The sequence below is a fragment of the Dipodomys merriami genome, unplaced genomic scaffold (assembly GCF_024711535.1).
Source record: "Dipodomys merriami isolate MVZ:Mamm:240054 unplaced genomic scaffold, mDipMer1.0.p SCAF_8, whole genome shotgun sequence".
NCBI lineage: Eukaryota > Metazoa > Chordata > Mammalia > Rodentia > Heteromyidae > Dipodomys > Dipodomys merriami.
Genome location: NW_027206401.1, coordinates 5,080,811 through 5,104,693, shown reverse-complemented (window position 1 = coordinate 5,104,693; position 23,883 = coordinate 5,080,811). Strand labels below are relative to the sequence as shown.

Here is a 23,883-nt window from a genome sequence, read left to right as displayed (position 1 = left end):
GATCCAGGAAGCTAATCAACACCAGAGCTGATCAACAACAGAAAAGGAAACCACTGTTATGGATTTAACATGGGCATGAGAACCTTCTCATGAAGTCCCAATTGAAATGCCCAAAGCTGGGGCTCTCTTGTACTGTTGAGACAACAAACAATACATTTGGGAAGGCTTAGCATACTAGTGGCTCTGTAGCCCCAGGGTGGTAAATTGTAGGCCCAGAACAGAGAGATAGTGGTGAGCGAGGAAGCCAGCAGAAGAGAACAGCTCAGGTTCACTGAAGCCCCAGTCGGCAGTTGTCTCTGGGCATCGGGGTGATTTCTGGGTGCTGCTACGTGCAGGACAGCTCTCAGTGACAAATTATGTTTTACTGCAGGTAGGAAAAGATGGGCTCATTTCTGAAATCTTGGAAATTACAGTCTCTCACGTGATTTCACAGGGCAGTACTATGCCAGTGTGGTGTCTTTTGAGGTGTTCTGTCCTTGCCTCTCCTGAATTGTGTTCATGGAGCTCCTGCCACAGGTCAGACACAGCACATGCTTGCTGGTTAGGTAGACCACCAGGAATGGAGAGTGGCAGCTGTCATTCTAGAAAAGAGGGCCGAACAAGATTCTGGGGGCTGCAGGGTGGGTGCTGTGACGGCCTGTCCCAGAGCCTGGAGATGTCCCTGCGGCCTGGGGAGGGGTCAGCTAGAGGAACTATGTATGGGGTATAGGATACAAGGCCTTGGGCTTAATTTTTTTAATTGTTATAAAGGTGATATACAGAGGGGTACTGGTTACGTAAGTCAGGTAAAAAGTACATTTCTTTTTGGACAATATCACCCTTTCCCTCCTTCTCTCTGTTTTTCCCTTTCATCCCTACTCTACAAATTGTGTAGCTCATTTTCAACATGGCGTCCAGTGAAAGTTCCTGTGCTTACATGTTTATTTTGCTTTATTGGGGGGGAGGTGGTACTGGGGCTTGAACTCGTTGCCTCGTACTCTGACTGAGCTATTTCACTCAAGGCTGGCACTCTATTATTTGAGCCACACCTCTCTACTTGTGGCGTTTGGGTGGTTCATTGGACTCACTGGCTTTCCTGCCCTGGGGTGGCTTGAACTGTGATTCTCAGGTGTCAGCCTCCCGAGTAGCCAGGATTTCAGACGTGATCACCGGTGCCTTGCTAAATGCAGTATTTAGTATCAGTTAATTTAGGTTTCAAAAGTGTCACAGTACAGTTTGTTGAATGCACATTTGTTTAGATCCTGATTTTTTAAAGACAGGATTCAAGTAGGAAATGCAAAAAGTCATGCTGTCCCTGAGGCTGATTAATGTTTGTCAAATAATTTGTGATTTGTGTGCTGTTTTAGATATTCTGGCACAGTTAGTTTCAAGCAGGCAATCACACTTAGCTAGAATACAAACGCCAAAGAACATGAGGCCCAGAGCTTTTCAGAGCGGGGTTATTCCATTAAACACTTAAGAATCTCCACTACAACTTCTGAGAAGAGTTCTGGCTCAGCAAATTATAAAAGGAAATTAAAAAGAGAACTCAAATCACAAAAAGCTGGGAAATACTGTGCTGGGCTTTCTGTATACAATGGAAATAAATGAGTGATTTCAAAGTCGATGGCATTTTTATTATTAAGATAAAACCGGCTTATTCCTTTTGTGGTTTTGCTTTTTTTTTTTTTTCCCCCTTCTCCTCTTCTATGTTGACAGCTCTAGGAGGGAATAGTTCTGCTTTTCTCATGGCCGTATTACCATCATGTAACTGGAGTCCTGCCAGGCACATTTGTGCTGTTAGTTAAGTACTTGTTGGATGCATGCTGTTGAATAAATGAATTTCAAGTCACAAACTCAGTGCTGGTCAGGATACATACATAACACATACATAATACTACTATGTATGTATACACAGAGAACAGAATGAAACAATTCACAGTATTATCATAATAAAGAGAAAAGGATGAAATAATTCTTTTTTTTTCCCAGACATCATTTCTGTTAATTTTTTTCAGATGAGGAAACATTTGCCCAAAAAGGTTAAGTGAGGGAGCAAGAATTTGAATCCAGATCTGTCTGCCAGCCTGAGTTCTCTCTGAGAAACCGGAATTATCCACGACTCCCACAGTCCCCCCAGCTTTCTCATTCATTTTCCTGCTCACAAACCCAGGACACAGATTGCGAACACAAGCGGGGGAAATGGGACTTATCTGGATTCCTAATGTTTTCAGAGAGATCATTTTCTCTGAAAGGTTGGCCTAGGACTTAGGCTCCAAGTGCTGAGGCCTTAATGCCACTTTTCCTCCACGGTTTGGAGGAAACGATCCTTGCTTGAGCCGCACTAGCCTTCACATTTTACTTGGTTGGTTTTGGTCAGTTTTCTGGCCAAACACATTCCCCAGCGCAACGAGGGTTCACTTTAGTTTTAAAATGCGCCCCTTTAAATGGAGCCTCCTCTAGTCTGATGCGGCATCGACTCCGGATCCCGCTCCGCGGGAAGGCTTGTGAAAGCCACGCAAAGCGTCGGAGGCCCACGCACGCCGTGAACGCAAGACACAGCGGAGCTGACTCCCTCTTTCTGGGTCCCGCAGAGAGAACAGCATCTTCCTCGCGGGCACTGCGCGCCTCCCGCGCGGCTGGCCTCCCGCGCCGAGCCTCCCCGCGCGGCCTCCGGGCGCTGGATGGCAGCCGTGCCGACGGGGCGGCTCGGTGGCGGCGGCGGCGTCGCCTCCCCCGCCCGGGCTGGCGCAGACTTCACTTCCAGGCTCCGCACACACAGAACCCCGACCTGCGACTGCGGCGCGGGGCTCCCAGACACGCGTCTGGGGCCTTCATCCCCGGCCGCGAGAGGCGGGGCGGCGGCCTTGACCGAGTCCCGGGACTCACCGCCAGCGAGGCGGCCCGGCCTCCCGGGTCCCGCGACCTCCCCGCGAGACCCCCCGGGGCCCGAGCGAGTCCCGCACGGGCTCGTCGGACTTGGGCGGGGTGAGAGACGTGGCGGCGCGGGGTGGCGCCGACACCTGACGCACGCCCCGGCCCCGCGCGCCCCCGCCCCGCGCGCTCCCGCCCTCGCGGAGGTTTGTCCCTCGCCGCCCGCCGTAGCCCGGCGCTCGGCCGGCCGCCGTTCCCAAGATGGCCGCGGCGCGCGCGGCTCCCGCGGCGGGCTAGAGGCGGAGGCGGCGCCGCGTCACTCCGCCCTCCGGGGCCCCGGTCTCCCCGCTCCGGCCTGCAGCCCACGGCCCGCCGCGGCCATGCGGGGCCCGGTGCACGGATGAGAGAGGCCGCCGCCGCCGCCGCGCCGCCCCCCGCTCCCGCCCTCGCCGTCACCCCGGCCGCCGCCATGGAGGAGGAGCCGCCGCCGCCGCCGCCGCCGCCGGAGCCCGCGCGCTGCCCGGACGCGAGGTGAGAGGCCGGGCCGGGCCGCGGGGCGCGCGTCCCGGGACCCCCGGGGCCTCCGCTGCTCGGTCGGGGCGCCCAGACCTTCGACGGGTCCCTCCCTCCCCGCCGCTCGGGCCGGAGGGTCCCGCGTCCTCACCCGCGTCCCTCCCGCTCCGGACCAGAGCCCCGGCACAGCACCGGGCAGAGCCCCGGATAGAGCCCGTGCACCCCGCAGAGCCCCGGATAGAGCCCGTGCACCCCGCAGAGCCCCGGCACAGCACCGGGCAGAGCCCCGGATAGAGCCCGTGCACCCCGCAGAGCCCCGGGCAGAGGCCCGTGCAGAGCCCCGGACACCCCGCAGAGCCCCGGGCAGAGGCCCGTGCAGAGCCCCGGACACCCCGCAGAGCCCCGGGCAGAGGCCCGGGCACAGCACCAGGCAGAGCCCCGGGCAGAGCTCCGGACACCCCGCAGACCCCCGGATAGAGCCCGTGCACCCCGCAGAGCCCCGGGCACCCCGCAGACCCCCGGATAGAGCCCGTGCACCCCGCAGAGCCCCGGGCACCCTGCAGACCCCCGGATAGAGCCCGTGCACCCCGCAGAGCCCCGGGCACCCTGCAGAGCCCCGGGCACAGTCCCGTGCACCCCGCAGAGCCCCGGGCACCCTGCAGACCCGGGCGGACCCCGGGCGGACCCCGTGTCTCCTAGACTCCGGCTGGACGCTCGTCCGTGCAGACGTGCGTGCCCCGCACCGGCGCGTGTGCCCGGAAGGCACTGGTCCCCGCGCGGACCCCGGTGCGGCGGGCCCACGCCGGCCGGGAGCTGCGGGGAGCCTGGCGCCGGCGCCCCCCGCGCCCCCCGCGCCCCCCGCGCCGGGCGGTTCCAGTGCGGGCGAACTCGCCCGTCGGCTCCCTCGGCGGGGGGCACGCGCTCGCAGCCGCCGGCTCTTCCCACCCCGCAGCCGGCTTGGAAACCGGGAATGACCGCCCTCCCGGCTCCGCCCAGCCCGCCGCCGTGCAGGACGGAGTCTGGGAGCGGAGCCGCCGAGGGTCCTTCCTTCTTCTCCTGCTAAGTTAAGAGACCGATGTGAGCACAGGAGCCACGTTCCTGCTCGTCGGACTCACTGCTGGAGAAAGCCTGTGGCCTGTGTCCCCTGGTTCTCAGGTACCCCGTGGGCCCCGAGAGCACGCTGGCAATGCGACCGACGGCCGAAGACCCGGAGGAACTCCCGCGCAGGGCTGTGCAAGCCTACCGTGTAGATGCGGGGGTTCAGTGTTGAAGCATGTTGAGCCCTTTACGCGGGTCTTTAGGAGCAACGAGCCCTCCTTCAAGGTTTAAAATTAGTTACCTCTAATTCATTGAAGCCTTGCAGCAGCCTTGTGAGTTCGTTCTATTATTATTTCTTCACAGGAAGAACTAGAGCTACAAAGTTTTAAGTGTCTTGACCAGAGTTTCACAGCTGGTAATGAATGAGTCTGGCCACACACAGTAGTCTGAGCTTTAATTATGAGGAAGAGATGGGACTTCATTATCTGCAGTTCAGAAGTTGTAATTCTGTATAGCTGTCTGGTGGGGAAAATAGAGCATCTCAGGTAAACTGGAAAGGGCAGAGGCAAGAATGTGCTGGAAAATAACTGCTTTTCCCCTGATAAAAAGAAACCTTGCTTTTTCAGCCAGATTTTTGTCTGTCTTCACTGTCATAAAAATAGGTCAGGATGATGGGCTTCGTCCAACTTCAAGTGAACAGCAGTGTACAGAACATGAAGATCTTAGAATTATTTTTCTTAGCAACATTGCAGTTAATTTTACAATAGCAAATCTGTAAAACAGATCGCTTGATAAAACTGTTGTTTTGCCTTCTTTATTCCCTCAGTGTCACTCTTCAGAGCTGACATGAGACAAGCCCACTGCAGCTCTTTAGTAAAAGATGTTTGGGGCTTAAGTTGCTTATTTGAATTTTGCTTAACCTTTTAATTACTTGAAAGAAGCTCAGTGTGTTAAGTGCTCCTAGCTCCTAAAACATTGGTAATTTGTGTTACCAGGTTAACTGGTTCTGCGACAGAGCAGAGCAAAGTTCTCTGCCGTCTTTGTTCATCTCCTTCGTGTCTGTGTGTCATTGATTAGGAAGGTTGTGTTCACACACAGGTTTTCTGTAACACTCAGGCCCGTACATGTTGGCCTCCAAAGCGGTACGGCAAGTGTGCCACTGGCAGATGCCAGCCCGCCCATGGCGTCTGCTTGGTGTGTGCTTTTCTCCTGACAAGAGTTATGCAATGACCAAAGAACACAAAACAGGTCAAGAGATGGTAGAACTTTATTAGAGTTTTATTGCTTATTGTCACTTGCAGATAGCTCTTGCCTTTGTTTTTGGTACAGGACTCATAAGAAGGATCACAGTGGTTAAGCTTTCAAACAAGCGTTCCTTGTCATTTCCTTCTAAAGCTTCTGGGGCAGTTTTAGGAGGGTCCTGAAGAGATCTATTAGAACTAATTTGGAACAAATGATCTTTGTGATTTCTTAGATCTCTGCCTTTAAAAAGCACCGGTTGAATTGGATATTAAGTTTGATACAATGTTCCTGTCTACTCTAACCTTTCATTTAAAATATGTTAAATACAGACTTATTTTTTCACTGACTTTAGTTTTATGTCAGTGACTAGCAATAGCTTTCTAAAAAAATCCTGTGTTTTATTGTTTACTTTGTAGAGTTTGATTCTTACAGGTTCATGTGAGAAGGTGGGTATTTCACTCGTGGGCAGTCGGATATCTCAGCTGAGGGCTCATTTTGAGCCCCCTCCTTGCAGGCTTGACATTGGATGCCAGCTATCTTCAATGTGTGACACTCCAGGCTCTGCACCACTGTCACCGTAGATAGCCTGGGCAGTGGTGGCCTTAGAACGAGAGAAACGGCAGCAGGCACTGGGGCATGGTGGAGGCTGCCAGGGTGCAGGCCGAGGGTTCATGCTCTGAACTGGATTGACTTGACTCGTTCATCTCAGTCCCCTTTCTTTACACGTATTCTCTTGGTGTCTTGTAAGTCTTGTTCCGAAGCCTAGTGAAATAAGGGGATATAAAGGTGTTTCCTGCTTGCTGGACACATTTGCTTTAATACCGTCTTCCTGCTTCTTAACGATTCTTTCCTCCTTCCTCAATGATTTCACAGTCCCATTCTCTTGTCTCCACCTTTCCATTTGACAGGCAGGATAGGTTGTATTCTGCTTAAACACTGACGTCACTTGTCTGTAGACTATTAGAAATTGCTTATTTTAATTTTAATTAGATTGGGACAGTCCTTGCTTTTTCGCTTTTAATTTGGGGTATAGTTTATCCTGTCCCTTAAAGACATTGGTTTGAGAACACCCTTGATGGTGGAGTGGGTTTTTGTTAAGTAAGGCCCAGAGGATCAACTTACTTTTTCTACTCCCCCTGCATTCCCCACCCCCCGTGTCATTTCTGAAAGCTATGGCAAAGATGTGGTGGATGATGCTTTCATAGAATCCTTCCTGAGTATTCAAAAAGGATCATGATAGTATGTGATTTTTCAGGATGTAAGCCAACATTACATAACATTAGTTTTAATTCGATGTAGCTATTTTTTTTGGGGGGGGGAGGGTCCCGTCCTGGGGCCTGAACTCTGGGCCTGGGTGCTATCCCTCATCTCTTCAGCTCAAGGCTAGTGCTCTACCACTTGAGCCACAGCGCCACTTCTGGCTTTTTTCTTTTTGTTTATGTGGTGCTGAGGAATTGAACCCAGGGCCTCATGCATGCAAAGCAAGCGCTTTACCACTGAGCCACCTTCCCAGCCCTCAATGTAGCTATTTAAAACTTTGTTTTTGAGGAGTTTTTACTGACCTGGGAAGATACTCATGGGCCTGGGCTTTGAGTGTCTGTCCAAAAGGTTCTCAAGCCCTTTTTGGTATGACGCAGCCCAATATGTTCAGTGCAGGGAGGAGAGGCCAAGGTGGTGCTTGCCAGCCAGCTGTCTTGATTTGAGGTGGCCCCGTGCCCCCTCCCCCACATATCTCCACCAGGTTGGTCTGTCCTGCTTCCCTGCCTGCCTCTCATCACCCAGGCTTGCCCCCTTCCACACCCGTGTGGGTAGGTCGGCACCTGCGGGCTGTCCCCTCTTGTACACTCCTCCTTAGGGTCACCTGGGGCTGTCCCCTCTTGTACACTCCTCCTTAGGGTCACCTGGGGCTGTCCCCTCTTGTACACTCCTCCTTAGGGTCACCTGGGGCTGTCCCCTCTTGTACACTCCTCCTTAGGGTCACCTGGGGCTGTCCCCTCTTGTACACTCCTCCTTAGGGTCACCTGGGGCTGTCCCCTCTTGTACACTCCTCCCTTAGGGCCACCTGTGGGCTGTCCCCCCTTGTACGCTCCTCCCTTAGGGCCACCTGGGGCTGTCCCCTCCTCCCCTGCGGCTGCTCTCCTTCCACAGTTCTGCCTGTAGGGATGGACCTGGGATCTGAGCCATTGCATTAGGGTTCTTCCCTCCGGCTTTCCACCTTGCCATTGGGAGAGAGGCTCGTGTTGGCAGCTGGGAGTCGCCTGTGGAGGGCTGAGCAGAGGAGCTGCTGTTCCCTGAAGCTGTGGGCCCTCTCATGGTCTCAGAACTGAGGTGGTGCATCCTGGAGACACGCAGAGATGGAAAGAGGTTTTGGTTCGCACATGGAGAGTTATTATTTGATCAGGTTTCTTAACATTTTAACGAATACGTGGCATGATCCCTTTTAAACAACTTTATGTGTTCTTACTTTGAATTGTTACTGTAAATTAATAACATTTCATTTGTCATCTGAAGAGGGTATTGCTACCGAATTTAAATGAACTTAAATTTAATTATTTTTTGTTATTGAACTACCTAAGCTAACTGTAGCAAGTTGATCTTTTCTATCTTCTTTTTTTGGTGTTACTGAGGTTTCAGTCAAAGCCTCATGTTTGCCAGCTGTCACTTGAGAGTTGAGCAAAGCTGGTGCGGAGTGCCTGCTGCAGCCTCTGGTCGCCTCTCAGGACCAGGCTGAGGGCTCACCACACCATTGGTTGGTTCTCCAGCCACCTGACTTACCCAGCCCAGCTCAAGCACAGCAATGCTGTATGTTCTAGATTACTTGGACTTACAGGATTAAACTGAGATGAAAATTATATTTCCACAAAAGAAAATGCTTTAGAGGAATGCAAAATCTTCCCTCAATGTTTTGTAAATGATTTCTCCGCCCCCAAAACCTTACTTCATAGAGTAAACAGGAGCCAGTGCTCAAGCCTTCTAGATCAGCTGCTATTTTTTCTCAGGGTAGCTTAAGATCAAGCAGGTACTAAGCTTAGAATTTCTGTTTGTGGTGGTTTTACAACTCTAATTATGACTGAACAATAGTAAGAAATACTAGATGGGCATTGAAGCTTGCCTTTGATTATTTTCTCTATGGTTTTGGGAAGGTTATTTCATATCTTAGTGTTTTCCTTTGAGACGCAAAAACAGCAATAGTATGTACTTCCTAGGTTATTGTTGGATTAAATGAAGTAAAGCTTTTTACATAGTAAGTGCTCAGTCAGTACTAGCATGATCATTGAGTTCCCACGTTGTTGTTCTTTTTTGTTTAAAGGTGAAGCCCACCGTAATTAATTTTCTTAAAAGGAGATAATACATGGTTTGAAGCTCAAAACATTTTAAAAAGCTGCAATAATCTGCATTAAGAATCAAACGCTTTCTCTCTCTCTCTCTCTCTCTCTCTCTCTCTCTCTCTCTCTCTCTCTCTCTCTCTCTCTCTTTCTCATTTCTGCAGAGTCCATAGAAAGGAGAAAACAGGTTTTGGGGATCCAGCTTCTCCCAGCTTGTTCTTTTGTGTTACTAGCGACTTACTTTGCATATTAGCCTTACCACTGTTTTGGGTTCTTGCCATTGAAGGGTCATAAATCATGCTGTTAAGCTCAGAAATGTAATGCTACTAATGAATGACTTGCTTAGGTCAGTAGGGACAGCTGTTTTTTTATTGGAAATTCTTTTTCATTTTTTATTTCAATTGACTTTATAAGTTAGAGTAAATGCTTTTAGTTAAAAAATATTGTTCACTGTAGTTAAGTACGTTTTGGGAGATCGATGTAGTTTGGGATTGATAGAATGGAAGATGAGGAGAATGATGGGGGGGGGGTGACACCAATCCAGACACATTGAATTCAGAAATGGACATGTTACATTTTTGTGCAACTATTTAGAGATAATAAAAATAGTTCTATAGATAGTGCATTAGTCCTTTGATTTTTATTTTTTTATTTTTTTTTGTCGGTCATGGGGCCTGAAGCCTAGGCCTGGGCCCTGTCCCTCAGCCCTTCAGCTCAAGGCTAGTGCTCTACCACTTGAGCCACAGCACCACTTCCTGCTTTTTTTCTGCTTATGTGGTACTGAGGAATTGAACCCAGGGCCTCATGTATGCAAGGCAAGCACTCTACCTCTGAGCTACCTTCCCAGCCCATAGTCCTTTAATTTTTTTTATTGTTGTTATTCACGTGATAGGCAGAGATTTTTTTTTTTAATAAAGAGATTTATTTGGTTTAAAATTTGGATGCTGAAAGTTCAAACACAGTCTCTGAAGAGGGTGTCTTATGGTAGATAGCAAATGCTGGAACTTCGAACATGTGTGAGCAGAAAATCGTAGTGTCCAACAGGAAGCCAGACTGAGAGGAGACCCAAGAGATCTGTCTTAATCCCTTCGAAGGGCACATCCCAGTTGACTCAAGGATCCCCACGAGGCCTATTTCTTTTTTTTTTCCAGGGCTGAGGCCCGAACCCAGGGCTTTGTGTGCGCCCGGCAGGCGCCCTTCCGCTGGGCTTAACCCCCAGCCCCCTCGAGGCCTATTTCTTAAGGATCTGAGTATCTCCCAACCCATGAACCTCGGAGTTCAACCCATATCCAAACCATAGCAGATAGCCTGAAAGAGAACTGTACACAGCTGGAAAATAAAGCATCAATAACAGCCTCAGTAGTCCTATGTAATTCTTGTTCCATTCCATCCATCTTCAGTAAGCAGTCTCTTGAATCCATGTTCTTGACTAGTTCTAAGCAACCTGACTCAGTCCACTGGTATTTTTCTGAGTTGTTTTAACATGCCCCCAGAACCTGTACCCAAAAGTACCTGGCACACTCCTTTTCCAGGACCTGAGACAGCCCTTGTGTGCAGAAGACAAACACTCTGGCTTGTAGCTGATTTCTGGTGCCATCAGGAAAGTAGCAGTGTAAGGCAAAACCTGCTATAGAAGATTAGAAAACACAGTAACCCCCCCCCCCCATGGCTGTTATTTATTACTGATAATTTATAAAAGGAAATGATGCGTGAGGGTCCCTTACAAGAGGGGAATGAGCTCCAGAAATTACCCTGTGCCCCCTGGAATCTTGGATGACTGGAGAGCTGGGGCTGGGGTAAGGTAGAATCCTCTCAAGATTAGGTAAATAGCCTCCTGGGAGTCTTGAGCTGCAAGGTTCCTTGAGCTACACTGTTCCCTAGGCCTTGATGTCCCAGCCGGTCAAAGTGGAAAGTCTTCGTTGTGTTGTTGATGAGTTGGGACATTCCATTTAGACTTGAAGGTTCATAGATTAGCAGTGTGCTAAATATTCCAGAGAAAAGCTGCTCTGGAATTAACCTTAGCCAGGCTTGAAGGTAGGTCTCACAAAGAAATCGGAAATAATCGAACAGCCTACAACATGCCTGTCCTGCTCTGCCAACTCTAATTCTCTTTAGAAGAAGACAGCAAAATCTAAATAAGATGAAATTTAAAATGCCCAACAATGAATCAGAATTTACTAGTGGTAGTTAGGTGTGGTATACACACCTGTAATCCCAGCACAGTGAGAATCTGTCTCAAAAATAAATAAAAAATTAAAATTAAAAAAGGAAAGAAAATGTAAACATGTAGTAAGCAGGAAATATAATAGATAACTAGGAGAAAAAACAGATAGTAGTGATAATCCCAGAAATGTAAAAGTATTAGAAGTATCAACAATTAATTGGCATCTTTAAGTATTTAAAGGAAAACATGAATATTGGAGAAAAACAAAAGATACAAGAAAAATCCTACTAAAACTTTTTTTTGTGGGGGATGCCACTGAGGTTTGGAACCCAGGAATTCAGGGCCTTGTTCTTGCTGGCACTCTCTAGCACTTGAGCCATATCTCTAGCTTGGCTTTTTGCTGGTTCTTTTGGAGACACAGTCTTGTGGACTTTTCTGCCAGAACTACTTTTGAACTGGATTTGGTGCTCATAATCTCGTAAGGGTGAGATTATCAGCACACACAGTAGACTCTGCACTAGTGATCCTGTAGACGAGACATTGTAGAAATGCTGCAAAATGTGGTAAAGAAAGAACAAGTACTAGAAGAAGTGGTTCAGAGCCTAGCACTGAAGGTTCACACCTGTAAGCCTAGCTACTCAGGAGGCTGAGATCTAAGGATCAAGGTTCAAAGCCAGCCAGTGAAGGAAAGTTTGTGAGATTAACCACAAAAAAGCTGGAAGTGAAGGGTGTGGCTCTAGAGGTAGAGTGCTAGCCTTGAGTGAAAAAGTAAAGGGATAGCACCCAGGTCCTGAGTTCAAGTCTCAGTACTGGCACCAAATACACACACATGGACATATATATATATGGATATGTGGCACAGAACCCCAGTGACTTGTGATGGGCTGAGCTCTAGAAATAGGAAAGACATGGAGAACTGAGAACAGTGTCAGAAACATTGGCTGTGAATGTTTCACATTTGACAAATGCTGAACCATAGTCTCAAAGCCTAAGGTGCCTCAGCAGGATGCATAGTGAAGAAAGCCATCAGTGCTAAGTCTTGTTCTTGCATGGGTTTGCCTCTCGGTCTTGTAAGTGACCGTGTTCTCATGCTTCCCTGTCTGTGGGGTAGTACTGAAGAGAGACTCTCCCTCCGTCATCCTCCAAGTCCTTTTTTTTTCAGTTTGCTTAAAGTCTGTTACTCTGGAAAGGCCTTGCCTTTGATAATGAACCAGTTAAGGTTTTTTTTTCTAATTAGTCTTAAATTAACTGTTACTTGATTAACTTAATTTGTTTTAATTAGCACTGTTACGTAGCAATAACACTATACAATGTTGAAAATTACCTTGTTCAGAGAACCTGTTGACATTTATGTGCTTTAATTTATTTTTTATGCTTGAGCTCAGGGCCTGGACTCTGACCCTTAGCTTTTTTTTTTTGGTGGGTCGTGGGGTGCTGCCCCTCAGCTCTTCAGCTCAAGGCTAGCGCTCTACCACTTGAGCCACAGCACCACTTCCAGCTTTTTCTGCTTATGTGGTGCTGAGGAATCGAACCCAGGGCCTCATACATGCAAAGCAAGCACTCTACCATTGAGCCACCTTCCCAGCCCTGACCCATAGCTTTTTTGCTCAAAATCAACACTTTACTACTTGAGCAACATCTTCACTTCTGGCTTTTTGCTGATTAATTGGAAATGAGAGTCTCATGGACTTTCCTGGACAGGCTGATTATGAACTGAGATCCTCAGCCCCCTGAGTAGGATTATAGGCAGGAGCCACTGGAATCTGGCCCCATATGTAATTTTTTTTTTTTTTTAGGCGGTCATGGGGCCTGAACTATGGGCTTGGGCGCTGTCCCTAAGCTCTTCAGCTCAAGGCTAGCGCTCTACACTTGAGCCACAGCACCACTTCTAGCTTTTTCTGCTTATGTGGTGCTAAGGAATCGAGCCCAGGGCCTCATGCATGCAAGGCAAGCATTCTACCACTGAACCGGCTTCCCAGTCCGTTACGTAATTTTTTTTTTTTTTTGTCAGTCATGGGGCTTGAACTCTGGGCCTGGGCGCTGTCCTTCAGCTCTTCAGCTCAAGGTGAGCATTCTGCCACTTGAGCCACAGCGCGCCACTTCGGGTTTTCTAAGTGGTTGATTGGAGGTAAGAGTCTCATGGACTTTTCCTGCCCAGGCTGGCTTTGAACTGTGATCCTCAGATCTCAGCCTCCTGAGTAGCTAGGATTACAGGTGTGAGGCTGCCGGCGCCCGGCTTCCTTATATAATTTTTTAAAGACAGTTTTGTGTAAGGGCCATGAGTGTGGGTGGAGAGGGTATCTCTGTTTTTGTCTCGTGTGGCAGAAGCCTTTATCACTTGAGTATCAGTTTTAATTGTTTCTACATCTGACATTTTTATCCTTGGAATGTCTGATACATGTCAGGATGAGATCTTTTTTTTTTTCCCAGTCGTGCAGCCTGAACTCTGGGCCTGGGCGCTGTCCCTCAGCTCTTCAGCTGAGGGCTAGTGATCTACCACTTGAGCTACAGCACCACTTCTGGCTTTTTCTGCTTATGTGGTGCTGAGGAATCAAACCCAGGGCCTCATGAATGCAAGGCAAGCATTCTACCGCTGAACCACTTTCCCAGCCCATGAGATCGTTTGAGAAGAGTCCCTTGCTAAGTGTATGATAAGTATTTCTAGGTCAGTGCTCCTTAACATCTTTGGGAGTCACAGCCTGCATTTGAAGAGTCTAGTCAGGAAAATGTACACATGCACCAATAAAAATGTATCTTTAGCTGGGCGCTGGTGGCTCACTCCTGTAATCCTAGCTATTCAGGAGGCTGAGATCTGAGGATTGCGGTTCAAAGCCAGTCCGGGCAGGAGAGACCGTGAGACTCCTATCTCCAATAAACCACCAGAAAACCGGAAGTGGTGCTGTAGTTCAAGTGGTAGAGCGCTCGCCTTGAGCTGAAGAGCTGAGGGACAGCACCCAGGCCCAGAGTTCAAGCCCCACAACTGACCAAAAAAAAAAAAAAATGTATCTTTAGTCTCAGGATATTCATATCCCCATGACTGAGTTAAAAAGTAGCACAGGCTGATATGTTAAACATTCTTTTACATTATCTATATGTTCGAAGTGGTAATTGTATACCAAGAGCCCAAAACTGTCCATGGTGTTGCTGGTTTTCAGTGGCTCATTCCTATAATCCTAGCTACTCAGGAAGCTGTTCGAAGCTAGCCCAGGTGGGAAAGTCAGTAAGGCTCTTATCTTCGATTAACCACCATAATAAAGCTGGAAGTGGAGCTGTGGCTCAAGTAGTATAGCACTAGCCTTGAGTGAAAAAGCGCAGTGATAGCACACAGCCCTGAGTTCAAGTCCCAGGACCTGCACAAAACAAAACACAAATACTATCCATAGTGTTTATATTTGGAACACACGGAATTTTTAGACCCCGAATTTTCAGAAAATTTCACATTAGCCTTAGTTATTCACCCAAAGCAATTGCATTCTTAGGAAATCAGTATTTTTTTCCCCTAAAACTTTTTAGACCTGGTGAAACTTTCTCTAGTTTACATAGTTTTTATTAGTAAGAAAGTTACAATTTTTGTGAGGTAAAATGTGTGTATCTTTATTTCATGTTGGATAGTATTCTACTTCTTAAATGTTTATTTGCTATTTTTAAGGATTTCATAATTCTTAAAGGTGGTGGGTGTTCTTGTGATTTGGTCTTGCTGTGTTTAGATGACTTTAAATGTATGCTCATACATTGCATAACAGTGTTTTGGTGTGTAATGGGCTGTGTGTACAAAGGTGGTCCCATGAGATTGTAGTGGAACTGACCGTTCCTGTGGTCTGGTGACGTCACCACCAGCACTTTATCATCCTGTCTGTGCTGATGCTGGAAGACAGCTGCTGTGTGAAAGTATGGCGCATACCAGGGTGTGACTATGTTAATACTTGATAATGGTAGCCAGTAGCTGTGCTACTTGTTCTTGTGTTTACTTTTCATTGTTACTTGTACAGTGATTTGCCTTCCGCTTATTTAGAGAAGTGTCCCCAACATGTGCTGTGTGCTGTGCCACGCTGGCAGCAGCCTCAAACGTCTCGTGTGTCCCGAGCTTCTTGATTGCATCTGGAGGCTGAGTTGGGTGACTGCTGGGACCTCTAGGTTTGCAAAGCATGTGCTATGATGCCTGCATAGCAGTGCATGGCTGTGGTTGAGGAGTTTCATGTGGGAAGAAAAGTCAGAGTCATGCTAGGAAACTGAGAGTAAGGCGATAGGAAGTCTTTTGAAGAAAGTAGTTCACTTGCATTTCTTAGTTTGTACCTGACAGTAATCACATATTTTCCCAGGATGATAGGTGCAGAATGTTTGTCTGTCTGTCTGTCTGTTTGTCTGTCTGTCTGTCTGCTTTGGAAGTCCTGATTCTCCCTGCCTACCTTGCTCTGAGCATTATGACTTCCTGTCAGCTTCTCAAAGATTTCAGCCATACTGTCTTGTCTCTTCTAGCCTCTGGTTTTCCAGGCTTTGTCCTGTTTGGCAATGTCTGTTTCTCCCGTGATTTGCCTTCACATGTTTTGTTTGGTAGCTTCTCTTTCTCCTGTGGTCTGCCTTCATAGGATGATTTCTCAGATGTTTTGGTCTGTGTAATTAGGTACTGAATGTCTAGCTCTGAGGACAGGAAGCAGAGGAGGGGGGTCTCTTGTTCAGTAAGGACCTACTTCAGTAGGTGAGTGTGTCACAGTTTCTGCCTTTGAGGAGGACAAATCTGTAATATCACATGCATTTATAGACAGCCAGGTATGCAACAGTGTATGCTTCCATCTGTAAATAATCAGAAGAAAAACGCACTAGTGAAAGTGACACATTTAAAATTTGATAATTTCTGTCTCATCTCAAATCTCAAATAAAATCTTACTCTTAGTGGAAAAAAGTTAATGTTTAATTCAGAAGTTAAAAGGTTTTTTTTTTTTTTTTGGCCGCTCCCTCCTCTTCCCCTCCCCACCCGGTGCTTTTTTAGTTGTAAACACTCGGGTTTCTTGTTCTTGTTCAGTGAGCGCTGACATCAGCCTTGTGTCACGGCCATCAGTTAGCGCTCTTGAAAGATGATTGCGGAGCTTCGTGAGGAAGGAGGGAAGATTGCAGTTAGACTTTTTTTTTTCCATACTGGAGCTTGAATTTTGTGCTTGAGCACTGGCCCCTGAGCGACTTTTGCTCAAGGCTAGCGCTCTACCACTTGAGCCACGGTGCCACTTCCTGCTTTTTCTGTGATTAATTCTGCCTGGGCTGGCTTTGAAACAGTCCTTAGATCTCAACCTCCTGAGTAGCTAGGATTACAGGGGTGAGCCACTGGCACATCTTTTTTTCATAGGTGAGGAAATTTAGATGGAGAGTGACTAAGACAGCTTTACCAAAGATCTGAGCTGCATAGCTGACCAGAGAACTAATGCCTTGAGCTGTTAATCTATTTCTGGCCCTCCTCCAGCCCTGGGCATTTTGCAGCCAGCAAAATTCCACAGGGAAAGAAGCCCCTTGTGTCAGCCATGTTGCTGATACAGCCAGGATGCAGGGGTGCTGCTGGGAGAGAGACCCTGACCTTGGAATGACATCAGGACCCCGGTTCAGGCTTCCCCTGTCCTGTCCTAGGAATTATGCGGGAACCGGAGTACTGGTATGTAGCTAGCACGTTGCATATGCTGTTGTGATGGTGCGTAGGGAATGGCCAGTGCTCATTACCAAGTAGTTCCACGCATATAGACTGTTCCACCCAGCTTTGTTCATTACTGTGGCGCAGATGGCAGAGCTGATTAAACATAGACAAATACATGTTTTTACTCCTGTTTATTGGTTTTGACATTGGTTGAATTTTCCCTCTTTTCCCCAGCTCTTTATTGAGAGAATGATGAACTTTCCCAGTCTTTCATCATGTGGTACTGCCTGGGTACTTTTTGTTGTATTCTCTCACATCTATCCTATTATTTGCTTTTGCTTCAAAACCATCCTGGTAAGTCAGTCCTATTTAAAAGGGAAAATTTATGATGGGAAACATGGCAGACCTAGATAACTTCACCATAAATTGAAAATAACTGTAATAACAAATGGCTTTAAATACATAAACGCCTCCTCAAGACCTTTAAATACCACACCAACACTTCTGGCAGGTGGAGCATTTTTTGGCTATGCTCCTTTTCCCAGCTTCTAGACAAGAGAGACCACTTGTCCCAAGAGTGGGAGGGCAGAGCTTGAAGTTGAGATAGGACAGTGCGTTGCTCAGATCCTGTTTATGGCACTAATTTCTCCAAGCCCTATCCAAGACTTTGTGGTCAGAATTTTTCTTTTTTTTTTTTTTTTTGTCGGTCGTGGGGCTTGAACTCTGGGCCTGGGCTCTGTCCCTCAGCTCTTCAGCTCAAGGCGAGCGCTCTACCACTTGAGCTACAGCACCACTTCCGGTTTTCTGGTGGTTTATTAGAGATAGGAGTCTCACGGTCTTTCCTGCCCGGGCTGGCTTTGAACCGCGATCCTCAGATCTCAGCCTCCTGAGTAGCTAGGATTACAGGAGTGAGCCACCAGTGCCCGGCTTGTGGTCAGAATTTCTAATGGAAGACACTGAAATCTGTCATTTTAACAAGGAAGTTGGGAATTATGATGGATGAGGTTATTGCAAATGGGATTGCTTTCCTGATTTCCCTTTCTGCTTGTACATTGTTGGTGTATAGAAAGGAAACTGATTTTTGTGGGCTAATTTTGTATCCTGTTACTTTACTGAAGTGGTTTATTAGTTCTAGGAGTTTGGGAGTGGATTTTTTTGGGGTCATTTAGGTGTAAGATCATGTCATCTGCAAATAGGGATAGGGCTAGTCTAATTTCTTCTTTCTCTATGTGGGTCCTTTTCATGTCCTCTTTCGTCCTTATTACTCTGGCTAAGGATTCCAGAACTATATTGAAGAGGAGTGGAGAGAGTGGGCATCCTTGCCTTGTTCCTGATTTTAGGGGAATTGTTTTAGTTTTTCTCCATTTAGTAGATATTGGCTGTTGGTCTGTCGTATATGGCTTTTATTGTTTTAAAGAATGTTCCTTCTGTTCCCATTTTCTCCAGAGTTTTTTTTTTTTTTTTTTTTTGTCCAGTCGTGGGGCCTGAACTCTGGGCCTGGGCACTGTCCCTCAGCTCTTCAGCTCAAGGCTAGCGCTCTACCACTTGAACCACAGCGCCACTTCAGTTCCGGCTTTTTTTCTTTTTGCTTATGTGGAGCTGAGGAATCGAACCCAGGGCCTCATGCATGCAAGGCAAGCGCTCTACCTACCACTGAGCCACCTTCCCAGCCCCAGAGTTTTTGTTGTATTTTGTCAAAAGCCTTCTGCATCAATAGAGATAATCCTGTGGTTCTTGACCTTGGCTCTAATGATACGATGAATGACATTTATTGATTTATGTATGTTAAACCAGCCTTGCATCTGTAGGATGAAGCCTACTCAGTCATAATGTATGCTTTTTTTTTTCTGATTTGTTTCTGGATTCTGTTGGCTAAAATTTTACTGAACTATATGCTTATTAAGAATTTCTGTCTTGTTTCTAAATCTGCTTAGGAATATTCAACTTCTTAGTTGTAACTTTGTAATGTAGTAGGCTGTTATACAAATCTGTCCTGTGAAAGTAAGGCAACTGTATTTTCTACATAAACTGCTTTGGAATGCTTTGCAAGGAGTCAGTGTCAGTAAGTCAAATGCAGAACAACTGTCATCAGATTAGGTGTGGAAAGGACTATTACAGTTTAGGAAGATCTTGTTCTGTTTTAAAGAAATAGAAAGTGGGGCGGGGATGTAGCTAAGTGGCAAAGTGCTTGCCTAGCAAGTGCAACGTCCTGGGTTCAATCCCCAGTACCAAAAAAGAAAAGACAAAGAAAATACAGTTAAAAAAAAAAAAAGAAATAGAAAGTGAAATTGTATATGCTACTTTGGGTCTCTAATAGGGATGAAGCTGACATCACTTTCCCCAACAGACCCGCACTTAAAGAAAAGGTCAGCTCTCATTCATAGTAGCAATCAGTTAAAACTGTCACTGATTTAAGGTGAGATAAAACATTTAAGCTTTTATCTGTGGCAGTTATCTGTTACAATTTAAGAAACTTAAAAAAAGCTTTATGGTCTCAAATAACATCATTTGTTATTGGTCATTGTATTGAGTTAGTTTTCTGTTTTTGTGGTATTGGATGTGGAGCAGAGACAACTGGGTGATCCAAAATAGCTTAGTCACAGGCCTGTGGGTTGGTGCTGGCAGCTGGATTTGGACCTAGCTAGAGTCTCCTTGCCACCTCCCCTTGTGGGGATAGGCTTCTTACTTTGTGCCAGGTTCCCTCCTACTACAAAGAAGACCGCATTAAGGCTCAGGCTGGGCTTGCACTGGCCCAGTGTTTATTGCTGTATTCCATAAGTTAAAGCAGTCACAAGGTCACCCCAAATTCAGTAGGAGGTGAACTCACAAGGAGGTGCTACCAGGAGGCCTTGCTATTCAGGCCACCAAAGTATAGTCTCCATGATGTATGTAGAGTTCTTAATCTGCTTGTTTCAACTTTAATGCTTTTCTGTATATATCTAGTGCCCTTGGATTAGCAGAACTCTACTGAATACTTGTATTCTTACTGCTAAGTGTGCAGTGTGGTAGGGATTTCAGCCCAGGTTAATCTGACCCCGTAATGGGGTCAGTAATGGGTACTTAGACCGTACCCATTACTACCATTTTGGTCAGCAGGTAGTCATGTTGTAGTATATATGGTACTACATACACACAATACTACATACGTATACTGCTACATACATACAGTATTCCATACATACTTACATATAGTACTACCCACATACATACAGTACTACCTGGTCAGCTGGTAGTCATGCTGTACATATGGTATTGTATACACACAAACAGTACTATATTTGTACCTATAGTACTATATACATACAGTACTACATACACTACTCCATATATACATATAGTATTATACACACAGTATTGCATACACACATACAGTACTACACTCATATATACAGTACTACATTCACAGTATCACATTCATACATACAGTACCATATATATTCAGTACTCCACACACACACATACAATACTCCTACACACATACAAAGAGAACTGCATACATAGAGGACTACATACACACATTCAGGGCTACATACCTGGGTTTCCAGGGCACAGTTTTCACTTAAGCAGCACTACTATTAGAAATCAACAGTCTTTAATTTTTATAGCCTTCTAAAATATTAAAAAATGGAAATATGATTGCATGTTAGTTGACTTGGGATCATGATTAAAGTAGCAAAGATAAAATTAGCTTCCGTCATTCAACAAAGAGCACAGTGTATGCAGCATTGTGTGATTTGGGGCCTGGAGAGGCCCTGGTCAGGAGCCAGACACGCCCCTGCTCAGTGGTGCTTCACTTGTAGCTGGGGAGCTATTAAGAGCCCTTTCCTCTCTCATTCCCTCCCTCTCCTTCCATTCTTTGATGGTAATATTGGGGATTAAACTCGGCCTACTTGCTGAGCAGATGCTCTACTACTTGAGCCACACCTTCAGGTCTGTTTTGGTTTGGCTTGTTCTTCAGACAGTTTCACACTTTTGCCTGGCTGATCTTAGACCTTGATCCTCCTTATCTCTATCTCTCAAATAGCTGCGATTACAAGTGTGCAGTACCATTCCCATGCACGATACGATTAAAACAATCTATATTTTTTAAAAGATCAATTTCGATGGGTGCTGGTGGCTCACGCCTTTAATCCTAGCTACTCAGGAGGCTGAGATCGGAGGATCACAGTTCAAAGCCAGCCCAGGCAGGAAAATCCGTGAGACTCTTATCGCCAATTAGCCACCAGAAAACCGGAAGTGGCGCTGTGGCTCAAGTGGTAGAGCACTATCCTTGAGCTGAAGAACTGAGGGACAGCACCCAGCCTCAGAGTTCAAGACCCAGAGCTGACCAAAAAAAAGAAGAAGAAGAAAAAAGATCAATTTCAGTTTAGAAAATGTCTGGATTCTATCCTGACAAAGTCTTTGCTAGATTTGTAGACTCTGTGCCTAGAGTCCATGCAAAAGTTTTATAGTTAATGCTGTATAAACTGAAGCTTAACAGTGCATTTGGAGGTTAGCTAGTGAATTTCAGCTGTAGTTTCATAACTTGACTTTGTAGACCTTTTTTTTTTTTTGGGTCTGGTTGTGGGGCCTGAACTCTGGGCCTGGGCACTGTCCCTCAGCTCTTCAGCTCAAGGCTATTGCTCTACCACTTGAGCCACAGCGCCACTTCCAGCTTTTTTCTTTTTGCTTATGTGGTGCTGAGGAATCGAACCCAGGGCCTCATGCATGCAAGGCAAGCGCTCTACCACTGAGCCACCTTCCTAGCCCCTTTTTAGACTTTTTTGAAGTATGAATCAACAAGAGTCTTTAAATTCAGTTCTCCCTACCCCTCCCCCCCGCTTTTTTGGGGGGAGGCAGTTATGGGTCTTAGACTCAGGGCCCAGGTGCCATCCCTGAATTCCTTTGCGTAAGGTTGCCACTTTACCTCTTTGAGCCACAGCTCCATTTCCGATTTTCTGGGAGTTAATTGAAGACAGAAGTCTCATAGACTTTCCTTCCTGAGCTGGCTTTGAACTGAGATCCTAAGATCTCAGCCTCCTGAGTAGTTAGCATTAAAGGTGTGAGCCATCAGCGCAAGTCTTAGTTTCCCTCTTTTGATTTATACTGTGGGTCAGCCAGGTATACCAACGCCCTACCCCTAAAACACACCCTTGCCCATTGCTGTGGAGTGAATGTGATCACGAATGTGGCCTGGGGAGAGAACTTAGGAACTTCATAAGTGAGTAAATTGTGCGTTTCATTCCAAGCACATTGCTGAAGATTTGTTAATGAAGTTTTTTTCTTTTAAGGGCTTTTGCAGACCCATAGATACTTTTCTACTTAGCTAACTTCGTTTTACAGATGGCCATTTCCAGCACCATTGTGGTTTACACATCAGAGCAGGACTATTTAACCCCAGGTTCCTTGAATTTTGCATTGTTTTCTTTCCACACATTTTTCACTTAAAAACTATACAAATCCCCTTGGATTGGGCTCAAGATACACTTTTCTTTGATCAGATTGTAGTGTAGAGTGAACAGTTAGATTTTCATATTAAAAGAATGAACTGTTGCTTTATGTACTTGTCAGAAGTTCAGTGCCAGAAAGACATTCCACATTCATGTTTTTAAAAGCACAAATGAAGCCAGTGGTTCAGGGAAACACGGATACTCCGTTCCTGTCAGAGAAATTGGAATCCTTATAAACATTCGGAAGCAGACCACATTAGCTCATCTCACATGAGCCGTTACAAAATAAGGTTTTGGATGCTTATGGGTAGTTAATTAAAATGATGCAAGATCTTTTAAATGCTCACCAGTCTTTACTGGCCTAGATTTTATGTATAAAACTTTTTAAGAGAAAGGATAAATGTTACTTTGATATCGTTCCCATTTTGATTGGCTTAATGGTGCTAGGTAGCTAGGTCATACTGTCTGGGCGGCAGCTCTTATCAGAGAAGGTGGCTAGCCACCCTGCCACCCTGGCTAGTGCTCTGCGCTCTGCCCCAGTGTTATAGCGAATCATTCCTGGATTGCCTCTTGTCTGCCTGTGCCCTCCAAATAGAGGCAGGAGGGGGGCTCAGGAGTCCAGGGCAGGACTCAACATGCCCCCTCACCAGTGAAACTTGTCAGTAGTTAGCGCACGAGTCCGTTTTTAGGTCCATCCGGGTTGTATCTTCTAGTTCTTTGCTGTTTATTCCATGAATCTGCAAGTGTTTAAGTTAGCGTTCCATAAACCCCAGAAGCTGCACTGTGAGCTCTCCCTGCCATGTGTTCCTGATGCTCCTGATGCTCCTAATGGGAGCTGCAGCCCCCCCCCCCCCCCATCCAGCCATGGGAAGTGCAGTGCCGTTCCCAGGTGAAAACAGTGCTGAGGGGACTCATTTAGAGAGCTTTCACCTAGAGCTCTTTTAAAACTTCGGGTCAGGGCTAGGAGGTGGCTCAGTGGTCGAGTGCTTGCCTTGCACTCATGAAACCCTGGATTCGATTCCTCAGCACCACATAAGCAGAAAAAGTGGCAAGTGGCTCAAGTGGTAGAGTACTCGCCTTGAGCTGAAGAGCTGAGGGACAGCGCCCAGGCCCAGAGTTCAGGCCCCACCACCTACAAATAAAAAGTTCAGGTCACTTTTATTTGAATTCACCGACTATGCTCCTAATGTTTTCTCCATGTCTGGGTTTCATAGGCAGGAGTGCATATTGGGAGAGTCAGTGTGCAAGAATCCCGAATCAGATCCAGAGGACTTTTCTGATGAAACGAATACCGAAAACCTTTACGGCACTTCTCCCCCAAGTACGCCCCGACAGATGAAGCGCATGTCCACCAAGCACCAGAGGAACAGTGTAGGGAGACCCGCCAGCCGTTGTAATTTGAAAGGTGAGTCTTGTAACTTAAAAAAATATTATATAAGAAAGCCAGGCAGTTGTAGTATATAATCTGTTTAAAAAATGTGTAGTCTTATTGTATTGTTAACAGAGGAGTTTCATTTCATTAGTCAGGGATTGAGCACCCGTTCCTTTTTTTGTCTCTGTTAGCCTTTCCTTCACTCTCCCCCAGTTTCCCCTCGCATCCTTGCCCACAAGTTGCATAGTTCACTTTCCACAGGGTGTCGGCTAAATAGCATGACCACATTTGTTCATCCTTCCTCCCTCCCTTTCTGCACTCTCCCTTTG

General features: G+C 46.6%; 1 protein-coding gene across 5 annotated transcripts in view; it reads left to right on the top strand.

The window, feature by feature from the left end:
- Positions 1 to 3,117: 3,117 nt before the first annotated feature.
- Map3k4 (mitogen-activated protein kinase kinase kinase 4) overlaps positions 3,118 to 23,883 on the top strand; it is an 80,485-nt gene continuing 59,719 nt past the window's right edge. For 2 of the 5 annotated variants that reach the window (XM_070010698.1, XM_070010701.1), the window contains exons 1-2: positions 3,119 to 3,384; positions 23,397 to 23,587. In XM_070010698.1, the coding sequence (XP_069866799.1) occupies positions 3,254 to 3,384; positions 23,397 to 23,587 (322 nt within the window). In that variant the 5' untranslated portion in view covers positions 3,119 to 3,253. Of the gene's footprint in view, positions 3,385 to 4,558; positions 4,690 to 23,396; positions 23,588 to 23,883 lie in introns of those variants that run through there. The other 3 variants (XM_070010697.1, XM_070010702.1, XM_070010699.1) reach the window with 3 other exon arrangements.